This window comes from Miscanthus floridulus, chromosome 18 (assembly GCF_019320115.1).
Source record: "Miscanthus floridulus cultivar M001 chromosome 18, ASM1932011v1, whole genome shotgun sequence".
Lineage (NCBI taxonomy): Eukaryota > Viridiplantae > Streptophyta > Magnoliopsida > Poales > Poaceae > Miscanthus > Miscanthus floridulus.
Genome location: NC_089597.1, coordinates 12735106 through 12749584, shown reverse-complemented (window position 1 = coordinate 12749584; position 14479 = coordinate 12735106). Strand labels below are relative to the sequence as shown.

The 14479-nt window shown below is 42.1% G+C and overlaps 1 protein-coding gene and 1 long non-coding RNA gene across 10 annotated transcripts; both read left to right on the top strand.

Annotated features, from left to right (window-relative positions):
* The first annotated feature begins 506 nt into the window (after positions 1-506).
* Positions 507-5927, top strand: LOC136520020 (LIMR family protein Os06g0128200). The gene is made up of 14 exons (XM_066513422.1): positions 507-1130; positions 1242-1327; positions 2357-2475; positions 2597-2707; positions 2929-3027; positions 3158-3280; positions 3852-3914; positions 3991-4055; positions 4151-4260; positions 4340-4454; positions 4543-4608; positions 5066-5176; positions 5279-5345; positions 5444-5927. The coding sequence occupies exons 1-14, from the start codon at positions 781-783 to the stop codon at positions 5489-5491; spliced, it is 1533 nt and encodes a 510-aa protein (XP_066369519.1). The 5' UTR covers positions 507-780; the 3' UTR covers positions 5492-5927.
* An 856-nt stretch (positions 5928-6783) lies between these two features.
* On the top strand, positions 6784-12820 carry LOC136522284 (uncharacterized). Of its 9 annotated transcripts, none has more exons than XR_010775839.1 (10): positions 6784-7715; positions 7990-8130; positions 8205-8293; positions 9168-9254; positions 10152-10244; positions 10334-10394; positions 10525-11038; positions 11114-11161; positions 11461-11582; positions 12387-12820. It is a non-coding gene; the product is annotated as an uncharacterized lncRNA (long non-coding RNA). The 9 variants fall into 9 exon arrangements; XR_010775837.1 differs by having other exon boundaries at positions 9145-9254; XR_010775836.1 differs by having other exon boundaries at positions 6786-7568; positions 7681-7715; positions 8205-9254.
* Positions 12821-14479: the final 1659 nt, after the last annotated feature.

Below are 14479 nucleotides of genomic sequence, written 5' to 3'. Positions count from 1 at the left end.
TAAAAAGTTGTGGAACATCAAATTCCAAACCAAAATAGTCTAGTTTATATTAAGTACATTCTAATTATCTCAGAACGAAGGGATTCAAATGGCCTTAAAAAAGAATCAGTTAAAATCATACTATAGGCATACGACTTAAGCATTTTCGTACTACCGTCAAATGATTTTCAAAAGTCATTCACGGGAGTACGATGGTGAGCTATTTTTGAAAAATTCACGTATCTGATGTGCATTTGTAATTTCCATGGTTATCAAGTGTATTTTATTATGTACTCCTACAAATAAAAATATATTATTAAAAGAAAAAGAATACAAAAATTTTTGTGGCCTGCGCCGGGAAAACAAGCCCTGCCCGCCGCAAAAACGAAACCCAAAACGGCGTGCGCTGGCCCCAACTCCGTCCGCTGCCCCACAGGTCACATCACAGGCGAGGGAAACCCAACCGGACCCCCACCCCCACCCCGACCAAACCACCCGATCGAGCCGGCGCCAGCCTAGCCCACGCTGTTGGCCTCCTCTCCCAGTCGCCTCGCCTCGCCTCCGTCCCTTTCCCCCTCGGCGTCGTCAACCCACCGCACCCCACCCCTACCCTCTGCTGCTAGCCCGCAGCTCCCTCGCTTCCTGCACCCACCCCCCGCGGCGCTGCCCAGATCTCGCTCGCCGGTGGTGGCCTCCTCTCCCCACCCGCCGCTGTCGCCGCCGGAGCGAGGGGGACTGCGCAAACCCTAGTAGGACTTGCAGTAGAACGGGGAAGGGCGAGATCCGCCGGCGGCCGCCCCGATGGGGGACTTCAACGTGGCGCTGGTGATCGTGGCGGCGGTGGTGAGCGTGCTAGTGCTGCTCGTCAGCGTCTACCTGCTCGTGAACTACCAGCACCCCGACGACGCCAACCAGGCCTACTTCCCCAAGCTCGTCGTCGTGCTCGGCCTCACCGTCGCCGTCCTCTCCATCCTCATGCTCCCCGCCGACGTCGCCAACCGCCAGGCCTGCCGCAAGGCCATATACAACGGGGCTTGCAACCTCACGCTCCCCATGAAGACGCTCTGGCTCGTCGTCTACATCTTCGACGCCGTCCTCGTCTTCCTCGTCATACCCTTCGCCATGTTCTACTACGAGGGCGACCAGGACAAGTAACCTGCTCCCCCCTCGCCGCTTCCCTCCTCCTTTGCTGAAATGCATCTCTATCTCTTCTTCCGTCCGTCCGCCGATGATTGGATCCGCCTTGCTCTCTTCCCTGCAAGGTCCGTCGGGAAGAGGCTCAGGACCGCTCTCATGTGGGTCGTCGCGTCCGCGGTGGTGTGCGGCCTCGTCCTCGGCATCTTATACGGTGCGCGCGGATCAGTCCATGCTCCCCCCATTCCTATCCGCATCCCCCACACAGAATGCTCTTATGATTTCTCCAGGATTGGAGTGAGATTCTGAATACTACTAGCATTTTAATGTAGTTCAGTTCAAAAAAAAATGTGGCATCTTTTGCCCGAATCTTGTGGTCCATTCCAGCGTGTCCCTGCATTTGGGTTCGAATTGAAGCGCCAGCTTTGAGCTCTGAACCTTCTTTTTTTTCTTTCTTGAGTTAGATCCGGAATTCAGTTCCCCTTGTTGCTGCCCCTCCGTGGATGGTTCTTCCTGTGCTTCATGAACTTAGTTAGGGGTAGCACCAATTGAAGAAAAGCTTGTCCAACACCGGTTGAGATGGTTTGGAACATGTCCAACGGAGACCTCCAGAGGCACCGGTGCGTAGTGGAATCCTAAGCCAGGATAATAACGTGAAGAGAGGGCAGAGGAAGACCAAAGTTGACTTGGGTAGAGGCAATAAAAGGAGACTTGAAAGGATGGAATATACCCAAAGACTTAGCCTTAGATAGGAGTGCTTGGAAAACAGCTATTCACGTGCCTGAACCTTGATGGCTTCCTACTGGGTTTCAACTCTAGCCTACCCCAACTTGTTTTGGACTTAAGGCTTTGTTGTTGTTGTTGTTGTGTATATGTGTTGTGGATTACATAGGCATTCCTTTACACGGGGATTTTATTTAGTTTACACAACAAAAGATTAGTTTGTCTCCTTTGGTTTTACAGTCATATGACTATGGGACAAAACTGTATTGCTTTTTTGATAGTTACATTGCATAGAATGGGCATGCCTTGATACAAACCTTATTTACCTTCTATACAGACCCTATTGCACAAATCACTGATCATTAACAACATGAGATGTTTACGGCTAAAATTTTATGTCATCTAGTGATCACCAGATATCATCAAGTTCCTAAGTTTCAGCAATGTCGAACCTTTTCAGTCTCGTGATGGTGTGTGTTTACCTAAGTAGGCTGATCCCATCTCCATTTTGTCGCTTCAGGACTTGTTGGTAAAGTGGACTTCACTGTCAGGCACCTATCTTCAACGGTCCAAACATTTCCAAACTCATTTTCTGGATTCTCAAGTGGCCAGCCTTGCTTTAGTCAATTGCCTCGTGTGGTTAGTCATTGATGGAAATATGGAATTACCCTTTTCTTTGTTGATGACTTTTAGTCTGTTTCTGCTCTGTCTTTACGTTTCACTGAACGAGTACTAGTCTCTGACTCCATCTATTTTTCAGTGTGCGGCTTCTACCGCACCGGCTAACTCGCAAACAACTTGGACAATGCGTGCTACCTTCCCTGAATATGTGGTTGCTCTTACTACAATCGTTGGATCTGTGCTTTTCACGGTGAGTTTAGTTTAAACTTAATGGCTTGTGTTATGGACGTTTTTGGTATATGTATTGCTTTGTTCAAATTTGCCATATTTTTTAGATATGGTATAAGTTGAATCTGAAATATGAACACTGTGCTCTCCCCACCATTTAGTACTGCTGTAACCTGTAATCATGCTGTCATCTTTCTGCATTTTTTTTCTTCCATTTTGCTGACTATACTTTTTATTTGGTAGATATTTGGTGGTGTCGGAATTGCCTGCCTTCCATTGGGACTTATATTCTCATTTATCCGGCGTCCAAAAGCTGTAATTACACGCTCACAATATATAAAGGTGGGCCTACATTCTCATGTACACCAGTTTTGATCATAAAGGATGCTTGCCTCACTTGTGATCAATCTTTCTGTTGCTAGTAATTATTTGTATATCAATGCTTCCTTGAGGTTAAACATGTGCCCTGCAGGAAGCAACTGAATTGGGAAAGAAGGCCAGGGAGTTGAAAAAAGCGGCTGAAGCTCTTCACCAAGAAGAAAGAAGTGGGAACAAGGGCCGGAAATGGCGCAAAAACGTGAAGGCTTTAGAAAAGGTACACATTTTTATTAAAATTGCTCTTTCCAGGCATTGGAAATAGTTTAGCTATTACTTCCACAAAAACAACCACCACCATATTTAGCCTTTTACATGTGGTGTTATAAAGTAACCCCAAGATATTAGTTAATGGCATATGTCCTTTACAGATGTTGGCATGCTACTTCAAATATGTACGTACCTAGCTATATATTTAGTGTAATGGTAACAACTTAGGTTCTTGAGGGTCTCTGCCTCCCTTTTAGCTACTGGGAACTCTGCAGTTTGCAATACTTAGTCTCATGTCTGTCAATGATCAGAATAAAGAAGATATCAATTTCAAATATTTGGTTTAAAGAAAAGTTCAAAGTATTTTAACATGTATTTATAGAAGTCATCGCATTTTGGAGTTTTGGTGGTTAACAAGTTCTCTAGTTGAGTTGGTATCCATGTGCATGCCACATGATGATTGTTCATATGGTACTTGGTCCTTGATTATTGTAGTGTAGACCTTTTTCCCAACGTTCCTGTCATACCTTTTTGTGTATTGTAGTGACACTAACTGCTAAGTTCAATCTTTGAAATATCAGGAGTTATTACTTCTGGAAGATGACATGAAGGCTCTAGAAGAGATGTATCCTCAAGGAGAACAGGTTATCCAACGTAAATTATCACGTCATACACTTTTTTATGTTTAAGATTCCCTCCTTGACACCTGTTATGGCACAGGCTGAGGCTACTTGGGCATTCACAGTCCTTGGGTACATTGGAAAACTTATATTTGGTGTTGTTGGGTGAGTGCAAAACTTTTGTCCTGTACTTCTTGTCCTGTATCTTAATCAAGTGCACTTTCCAAAGTGATCTCTTCAAAACGTTGTTGTGCTTGCAGGTTAATTGTTTCAATAGCTTGGGTTGCACATATTGTCATATACTTGTTGATTGATCCTCCTCTATCTTCTTTCCTGAATGAAGTCTTCATAAAGTTGGATGGTGTTTGGGGTATCTTCGGATCTTCCATTCTTGTCAACTTATGCTGCTGATTAGAACAATCCAATTCATCTTCTGATTTATGCACCAGGTCTCCTTGGGACTGCTGCTTTCGCGTTCTTCTGCTTCTATCTCCTTATTGCAGTGATTGCTGGGGAGATGATGCTTGGTTTGAAACTTGTTTTCATCACAATTCACCCGATGAAGTAACCAGCTCATACCTTGGCATACTATTTTTTTTCCTGCAGTTTTACTTATTATAATCTCATCAACAAACCAATCAATTTGTTTCAGATGGGGAGGCACTTTAATGAACTCCTTCCTGTTTAATGTTGGGCTCATACTACTTTGCTCCATCAGGTAAGCCATCAATGCCTTCCTTACATGTTACGTTGTAACATATTATGAATTGTCAAAGGGTTTAAATTTCATTTTCACTTAAATTTCTGCAGCATGATTTGTATCTTTTCCACAACGGTTGAAACCGAATTTCATTACCAAACATGCAAGATCTGTATCTGAAATTGTTTTTAAGCTTTCATTTTGCAAGACAATCGTAGTCAGTTAGAATGATCATATTGGCATGTTCCTCAATCTACCATGGTGAATGGAACTAGAATTGTTTTTCTTATGTTGCATGCACTGAAGATGAAAATGACTTCTGTATGAGCATGAGTTTTGTTGATTTACTAGGTTTAAAGAAATGTCATAACCCTTCCATGAGTATTGACTGCCTATTTTTGTTGACTTTGTATTTCGTGATTTAAAACCCCTCTTAATCTAATTATCACATATTTTCCTGCTATTCTATGTGCAGTGTGATTCAGTTCTGTGCCACGGCTTTTGCCTACTATGCACAAGCAACTGCTGCTCAAGAGATCTTTGGCCACACATTGCAATCCCTTCGTGGAATTAAGTATCTTTACAAGTGAGTCTCTCAAATGAAGAGTGAAATAGTTGCTTTATTTACATGGGTTGCAGACATTTAAAACTTGAATGTATTTTGATACTTGAACCACAAAATATGCAGGTACAATGTTTTCCAGTATGGCTTTGTTGCTCTTGCCATCCTCACACTCTTCTACTATGCTATATTTGTATGTCCTTTTCATCAAGTGTTTAGTCAATAGTCATTTACATTAATAACTATAAAAGAAATCAAGTTTGACTGTATGTTATTCTCATTATTTGTTAGGGATGGAGAAAGAGGAAACCAACAGGAAGGTTCCAGCTCTCAAATTGATTTGCTCTGTAAGTGAAGCTGGACGGATTCATCATATTTGCCCCCTGAGTGATAGTTTAGTTAGCGTCTTAGGGATGTATATGATCTCAACCAAATGAAACCAAATCATCTTCTCAAAGAGTTGAGGAACTGCAAATGGTGTAAATTATCAACTATGAGACCTTGAAGGTGAGAATGGGGGAACTGTTGGTTACCACGGACATGGATGTTAAAGTAGAACCCAGTTGACTTTGCAGTGTACACATTTCTTCATTTATGTCTGTATTATTGCTTTATGATTGGCTGGTGATGCTATTCATGGGAGATGTTTGGTGTGTCTGGGGGTGCTTTGCCCCCCTTTGATATTCATTTCTTGGCTGTGTCTGGAGTTTGGTCAGTTCATTGCTTTCATATGTATTATATACTGTGATTACAACACAAGGTTCTAGGTTGTATTAATGATGTCTTGATCATTCTTGTGTCTGTCTGTGATCCCTGCTTGCGTGTCAACTATAAGCTTATCCATTGTTGGCTGTTGCCACTGCCAAACAAGGCTGTCTATCAGTTCTATTGTGAAGCCTGCTATTGCGAAGAATTGCCCGCGTTTGTCTCTTGCTAGTGCCACTCGTTGATATGGATGTCTCATCTATAAAGCCTTGAATGCGCAAAGTTTTTTTTTTCTTTTTATAATAACTTGTTATGTGTATTATATGGGGGGATATAGTGTTATTATATGTTGGAAGTAGCGTTACAAAATTATCCGCAAAGGAGATGGTTAAGAGAAAGATCTTTGCCAATTTCTACTTTTAGGGAAGAGCCAAATATACCACCCCTACAGACAAAATGCACAACCCCACATTTCTATCAAATTTCTACTGTTAAGGGTCAAACATACACTATCAAATTTTCTATACGGAAGGGCTAAATATACACAAATTTTACTGATAGGGTATAGGGTATACAACTACTAGCAAACTTGTACTGATAGGGAAGGACCAAATATACAACCGCTAGGTACAATGGTACAAAGTGTACAGATGTAGCAAACTTGATTGTAGAAAAAATGGTACAGAGTGTACAGATGTAGCAAACTTGATTGTAGATAAAAGAGCACAGATGTAGCAAACTTGATTGTAGGAAAAAAAAAATCAAACAAGGTCTTACTAAACATATTCAAAGCCAAAAAGATGGCCAGCTCCTCCGCCAGGACCACCCTCCACGTCGCCCTTAATGTTTCCAGCCGTCCGATCCGCCACCGTGTGGACCAGATTTGTTTAATCGGATTCTTTCTGGAACAGCTTCCCGTGGTTGTCGTTGCCTTCTGCCGCTTCTCCTCTGCTTCTCCCGCCGTCCTTTTCTTCCGCCTCGGTTTCTGCCCGATCGGCATCGCCGCCATTCTTCCTCCCTCTCCTCCGATCCACCTTCTATGTGCTTCGTCGCCACCGCTCCGTCCTATCGCCGCTCGCCGTCGCTACGTCCCCTCGCTATTGGTGCGCCCTCTACCTCTCTCGCGACGTGGTGCCATGCCAGTCAGTGCCGGGCGACGGCTCCCCTGGCCTCCAGCGCCGCGTAGCGCGACTCGCTGCGTCCGCCTCCGCCTCCTCTCTCGCTCCGCCTACCTCCCTCTCGATGGTGCCCAGCCCGGCGGATGGGTGCGCGGTGCCGTGCGTGGTTCCAGCCGGCCCTTGCCGGCACGTCTTCCCTCAACCCTAACTTTCTCTTCGTTGTCGGTGGTGGTGGCGGCCGCAGTGTCTCAGCTCGGCGGCTTCGTCTGCCGGTACCTCACTCTCTTCTCCTCCCTTGTCTAACGGACTGTCGCAGGCAGCGACACTCGTCCTGCCTCCTGTTGTTGTGTTCCCAAATTCCAGCGGGCGGGGCCGCGGGGGTCGGCTGTCGCGCTATGCCGCGGTACCCAGCCTGCAGCGAATGCCTGTGTTTGCCTGCAGACCCACGTCCGCCGGTGCGCTGTGAACGGCTGGTCAGGCCCGTGCTGCCTGCGGTCGGCTAGGCCACAGTCCGACCCCTGCTTTGGGAATCTCCTTTTTTGGATGAACCAGAAAATCAGAATTGGATGGGGAACCACATCATGCTGTGTCAGGTGATACTCTTGGTTCTCGATGTTGTCTTTCTTTATCAGCTTTACTCTTACTTTTGATTTTGTGACTAACATAAATTTATTCGGAATCATTTGGACGCCTGGTTATTCTGAGACAAATAAACACAAAGGAAATAGCCCAACCAAAAGGTACTATCTGGTCCAGTGCAGTTTAGTATTTTCATTTTGCCTACTGTCATTGGTTTGTTCAGTTATTTGCTATTAGTGTTGCGGCACGATCCTTATCTGGTCAGTATGGATATTGCAGTACAAGCTGTAATGTTGTCGTCAGAACTGTTGCCTGAGCTGCAAGTTGAGGAAGCTCTTAATTTAGTGTGAACTATGAAAACCTGTTCCATGTGTTGCTAGCTTCATTTGTTAGCTATCCTATTGATTACAATGGACTTGGCATCATTCCTTTCAGGCTACAATAGACATGATTAGGAGTGCATGGGCCACAAACCCGTCAGGGAACAAATTTTGGTCCTATATTATTGCACAATGCAAAGATACAGGAGCAGGAAGGTCTACCTAGAACAAAAGTAAATTGTGGGCAACGTGAAATGTATAGTCCTTTTACTTCTATTTTATGTTACAAATCCATTACCTATATTTTTGCTAAAATTATTTGATTTCCAGGAATATGGCCACCTGGAGGTCAGAGGCTGCTACATTCTCTAGCCATCTGATGGCAGGTGCTTCCTTTAGTAGACGGTGCATTGAGCAAAGTATGTGTTCTTGAGAGACTTCCACATAAAAATTACGCACCTGTAGGCACATTGGCTGGTTTTTTGCCGCACGATTTGACATATATATCTAACCTTGGATATGTATTATCAACCTGCCTTCGCAATGCACTAAGTAAAATGCATGAGCTTAATTGGGCATGCACTTATATAGCCTACACTATTGTTGTCCAGATATAAGATAGTAATATATACCACTGTCATGTTAAGGTTTAAATAGGTGATGACAGCAGGTCAATGAAAAAATGAATTAACTGCAGGTTCCATAATAGTGGCTCTGTTAAAAGGCTATTGGGGTTTTGTCATAGAAATTTAGAATGAGATCCAATCGAGGTTTGTGTTTAATCATCCTCTAATACTGCTGCAGATCCTCTAATAGAAATAGCTAATATGTATTGGTAGGGCATAGCAGGTTAGCACTATGCATGAGTTTTTTTTTCCCAGAGCCTCTGGAAAAGGGCCTAATATACTTTTTTAGAAATGCATATACATGTACTGCATAAAAAGTCTGTAGTTTGAAGGACATATCACTATCTCTAGACAATTGCGAATACTTTGAAACTCCCACTATCTCTAGACAATTGCGAATATTTTAATTAACTCAATTAATTTTTTTTATCCATATAGACGTTTTGTGGAGATGGAAATCTTTCCCTGGGTTTGTACATTACTTTGAAATCGGTAGTATGTCATGCAAACTGCCACTTTCTAGGAACGCTGTAAAAATGAGACCGTTTCATAAATTCCCACTATGAACTGAATATTCACTGCTTGAATGGATGAAATTGCTTCAAGCTGTAAAATCATTGGACATGCTCTGATGCAGCACATAGGTACTGTTTGGATTCATTTGCAGGTCTGTTGCTATGATAGCCTTGTTCCTTTGGGTTATGAGTACATGACTCTCGGATGCGAAACCTATCTATTCACGTCTAGGAGCTTGGTAAGTGGTAGAAGATACAGTATGATTGTGTGGTGTTTTTATATGTCCATTCCTGTGTCCAGATTCTTGATGTAGTCGCCTCCATGGCCGTTTGGTTTTCAAGAGTTTGTGAAAGTTCACAGCTCTAAAAAGTCGCTGAGTTTCTATATCTGTGTTGGACAAAAACTTGATTTGGTCAGGTTTTATCTCTGCATGGTTTTAACTCCCGAAAGTGTTCTGGACATGGCCAGCAGCCCCTTGCCCCTTTCTCCATGTGGTTATACAAATTCAGTACTATGTTGCTGTTATATTTTAGTTTTTTTTCACAATGCTCAAAAAACTATTCCGTTGTAAGTGCCATGTCAGGATGGTAAAAAAGATCAGCTCTTTCGTAACTATTATTTGTCTATAGTTTTAGTGCTACCAAAATAAATGATTGCTGAGTTTCAATATCGGTGTTGGACAACGAATCGATTTGGTCAGGTTTTATCTCCGTGTGCTTTTAACTCCCGAGATATGCCCCGGACATGGCCAACAGCCCTTTGCCCCTTCCTTCATGTGGATATACAGATTCAGTGCTATGTTCCTGTTATATTAATTTTTTTATTCACAAGCCTCAAAACTATGTTCCTGTTATATTAATTTTTTTATTCACAAGCCTCAAAACCGTTGTAGGTGCCTGTCAGGGTTCTAAAAAGAGCACCTTCTTCATAACTGTTATTTGCCTATAGTTTTAATTAGTGGAAACAAAATAACGATCCCTGAGAAACTTTGTTATCTTTTGTACAAATTTAATACACTGTAAGTGGCATGTCAGGATGCTAAAAAGAGCGGCTCTTCCATAGCTATTATTCCTCCATAGTTTTCATGCTACCCAGATAGCTAACACTAAACAAGTTTCATGGTTATCTTTTACAGGTTGGGATGAAATAAGAGGCAATTAAAATATATGAAGTCCAATTGTTCTACAAGCCGTCAAAACTTCATGCAGATCGACCCCTCCAAGCTTTGGTCTCTTCATAGATGCACTAGCGATAAATGTATGTTATTGTTTCCAGCATTATCAACCTTCCATTACAACTGTTTCTGTTCAATTTCAGATCGCATATATGCGTCCTCTTATTTATGAGGCCATCGAATTTCAAATAAGATTTTGCTCAGGTTACATTCTCCTCCTTACAGTTACTATCATAGTTACCATTACAATATATCTTTATGGGCCTCTTAGCCACGTGCGTTGTGTAGGCAGTCATCTAATTATGCTTATTCCATTTGTTTCGATTGACTACAGATTTCACATGTTGCTGCTTCCACTAATTGGACTTCATTCTATTCGCTTTAATGTCCATCAATTTCGTATACGCAAATGCATTCTGTGCAGACAAGTTCAGATGTCCTCTCGCTGTGATGGCTGAAGATTCAGCATTTGCAATACCCTATACAACCCATTCAGTGGTTCTCACAGCATGCAGCGCAAAAAATAAGGTTCGATTTTCCCGTTCCCATTAACAATCCAGCAAAAAGAAGAGGTTACGCATTCCTGTAGTGGAGGTGGTCGCTGGCGCGGCTGCCCCCGATGCGGCATCGTCCCGCCGGCCGTCTTCTCCTGTGCTCCATGAAACCCTAGGTGCCTACCTCTTCCTCTCACTCTCTCTCTCTCTCTCCCTCTCACTCTCCTTCTCCCTGCCGACTCCCCCTATCCCAGAGCGCGTGGAGGTTCCTCGCGGTGCCGGGGCTTCCTGCTCTGGCTGCACGCGGCTGGCTGCACCAGGAGATCGATCCTGTGGTGCATTGATTAGTTCCAGGTTCGTAGTATCTACTTAGATGTATATTGCTGCTGCTGATTTCAATCCTATTGACCTTAGCCCTATCTATTGCAGCAACGGTGTGTGAAGATTGCCATCATGGTGCTTCCTGTGCTCCTCAAGGTACAGCTCACAACATTTCTTACGATTTCCTCTCCATCTCTCCTAATTGTGCTCATGTGGACTATTCAGATTGACTACTAAAATCTCCTTCAGTTTCGCAATACCACATCAGGTGTTTTGGTTAAGCAAGGCAATCAAATAGTTTTTGTTTTCTCTTTGTGAATATACCAACTTCCTTCCCTGCCAAATCATTATTGTCTTTGTAACCTCTGTTCATGTCTACTGTCATTCTCCTTTTTAGATTACTTTTACTGCAGGGTTTATAATGATGACCACTTAGCATATGTGCAACTGTGTAGACTGCGATAGAAGTACAGCCACGGTGGTGCAGCGCGTGCAAACGCTGGACATGGCATTGCAGTCGCCGCATGGAATCCTCTTGGGGTCCTCTCTGCTGTTGAAGAGGGGTTCGCTTGACTAGGTGGGGCTCCAGTTCATCTAATTGCTATTGAATGTATGCTTCTGTGCATCGATTTTGTGCTCATGGATGTGATCTAGCACCTGTCCTATCGCTGCAGCAAAAACGACGTTTGATCGGCATGCTTACACATTTTGCTGCTACCTATTTACTTAGTGCTGTAGTGCTTTTCCCCCTACTACAATGAGTTACGGTCTTTCTGCCCCTCAAAATTAAACTAGCTGAAATCATTAAAATAGATTTTGATTATTTGGAAATGTTGTGCGCAGCCATGTGGTGGATTCAATCTATATATATAGAACCTCATAGGCTAAGGCATACATTATTCTTATTTTCAAAATGGTTAGCTCAACAATTTCAGAACTTATCTATTTTTTTGGATATGAATGCTCATATTTTGCAAAGATGGAATATTATTGTTCTTTGAATGGTGTACGCCATTCAGAGAAGTAGGATTTTAATTACCTGAACTCACCATTCAAAGAAGAATATTTTTGTGGCAGCCACAATTTTGATTTAGGTGCCTTGTTTCAGCTGCCCAGGTGATGTAAAAAATATTTCAGTAATTCTAATGCCCAAAAAATGTAGAATAACTGCCTACAAACTGAATCCTGCTCATGCATCCACATATTGGATTTTGTTGTCATGATTACCTCAAAAGAAAAGATGATGTCCTTATTTTCACACAATGTTTTAGGCTTCTAAAAGAGGTCATATATGTGGATTGATTTACATCTTTCCCCATTATCCTTTTATGATTGGCCATTATCTGTGAATTGAAGGGATTTCTGGTGTCATTGGTTACAGCAGCGTTGAGGGTGAGGCATGCCAATGGAGGCCCTTTAGCTCCCACAAGCATGCACGGTCTGGGAAAACAAACAACCAGGTAAAGAGCTCCCAGGCAGGAGGGCCAGAGTTTCCATGTCGTGTACCTTCTTCTTCAACTCTTAACTAAATTAATTAACGGCCTCTAAACTTGATAGGAGTACATTATGCCATGTGTTTTCCATTTTCAGCAGATTCATGTTGAAGCTTACGACCCCATTCCCTTATTTGTAGTTAGTTTGCAGCGACAGAGAAATTGTGTTCCTGCTGGCCTACAGCATACTGATTTCTTCCCCTTCAATACTGTATTTTCTATTGCTTGAATTGCAGTCTATTTGTTTGTTCAAATACAGTAACTCGACCAGCTCTATCCATTGCTTAGGATGGTTATAGCTAGCAGCTTGATACATTAATGTGTCTACAGATTGAAGCCTGCTCATGCATCCACGTATTACATTTTGCTGTCATGATTATCTCAAAAGAAAAGATGTCCATATATTTAGACAATATTTTAGGCTTCTAAAAGAGGTAATCCATTTTGTTTCTTCATGTAATCCCATTGTAACACATGATGATATCGTAGTTCCTGCGATTAATTTGTTCAAAGCCTTTTGAAAACTTTTTTTTTCTGATAGCCTGCTATTTCTCCTTTTTAATCGCTTTTGACTGACCCTCCTCCCTATAAAATATGTTGTTGGATGTCACACCCCAGAATTGGAAATTTTGGGTTGTGCATAAAAAAAACTAAAAACATAATTTGTTTTAATAGTTTCATAAATCTTTTCAGGCTTAGTTTAGTTTAGCACAGAATAGTTGTAAAAAAATGTGGATTTTCAAACTTTTCCGAACTAATATGACGGGCTTGTGCTTTCTTCTATCCCTGCCACGCTTTCTTTGTCCACGCGCGCAAGGGCGCGCGCTTTCTACTAGTTTCAAACAAACATATAGCATGATGCATTAGCTCCTGAGCAATGTGACTGCATGATGTAAGGAAAGAATGACTCTTTTCTCAATGCATGAATAGCGTGAAGAATTATGGACCAAAACTTCAATTGAACCAACTGCCTGGCACCGGCAAGGACGATGCAGAATGTTATAGTTTCCGAGCAAGCTGTCAACAATGCGACTAGCATGAACAAAATGTCGGGCGTGAGGCAGTAGTATATGTACTAACAATGGAAGGAATATGCACGTGCTTCTACTATCTTGACTCATCAGGAAGTAGTGATGAAGTTCAGGTAAACATAACAAATCATAAATCACGAGACAAGCAATTAAGTTCATATGAGTAACTACTGCCTTGAAAAAAATACTCCCAAAGCATCTCTTGCTCCTACTCTAATAGTAATAGCCCACATGGAGGCAGCCCTTTCAAGGGAGTAAGAGAATGTCAGGAACAGGCTATACACAAATAATTTTTACAACCACATCCTATTTTTTTTTTCTAGGGGCAGTGACGGAGCTGGTGAAAATCCACACCTAGAGCCACTAAGCGCCTAAGCAATTCATAATGGGCTCTACTGATAGTTCACATAAGCAATGGATAAAATAATAATTTAGAATATATGTCAGTTCACATAAGCAACGGATAAAATAATAATTTAGAATATATGTCAATTGCACGCACAAATGTACAGTAAACATGATAAAATGAATTTCAATGTCTTGGTCCTCTTCATTGTGTAATTAATTCTAGTAAAACACTACAAATTGATGGGAAATATTAAATTAGCTAAGTATCCTTGCAATTGGAATTGTGCCTGAAGTTCTGAATAGGTAATCCTAGTTCAAGAACCCTCAAAACCTCTAGTATATACTATATACCTAATAATAAAGAGGTAAAATTTCTCTCCCCCTATTTTTTGGTCCGGTCATCCCTAAATAACTTTGTGAATGTGGAAACTGTCTCTGTTACGTGTCTACGACCCTCCTAATTTATGACATATATGTCGGGACTTGCTAATCCTAATCCTAATCCAAATAGATTATTCAGACCCTAATAAGTACCTGAATAGGAATCATAATCCAATCCAAATATACAAACAGATCTATATATATAATCTATATGCCTAATA

What these genes read in the sequence shown, in the direction of transcription:
- LOC136520020 (XM_066513422.1), top strand. Translation starts at nt 781, where the DNA reads ATGGGGGACTTCAACGTGGCGCTGGTGATCGTGGCGGCGGTGGTGAGC. An exon ending in CACGCTCACAATATATAAAG is followed by an intron (nt 3,028 to 3,157) that starts GTGGGCCTACAT and finishes TGTGCCCTGCAG; the next exon opens with GAAGCAACTGAATTGGGAAA. An exon ending in GGAATTAAGTATCTTTACAA is followed by an intron (nt 5,177 to 5,278) that starts GTGAGTCTCTCA and finishes CAAAATATGCAG; the next exon opens with GTACAATGTTTTCCAGTATG.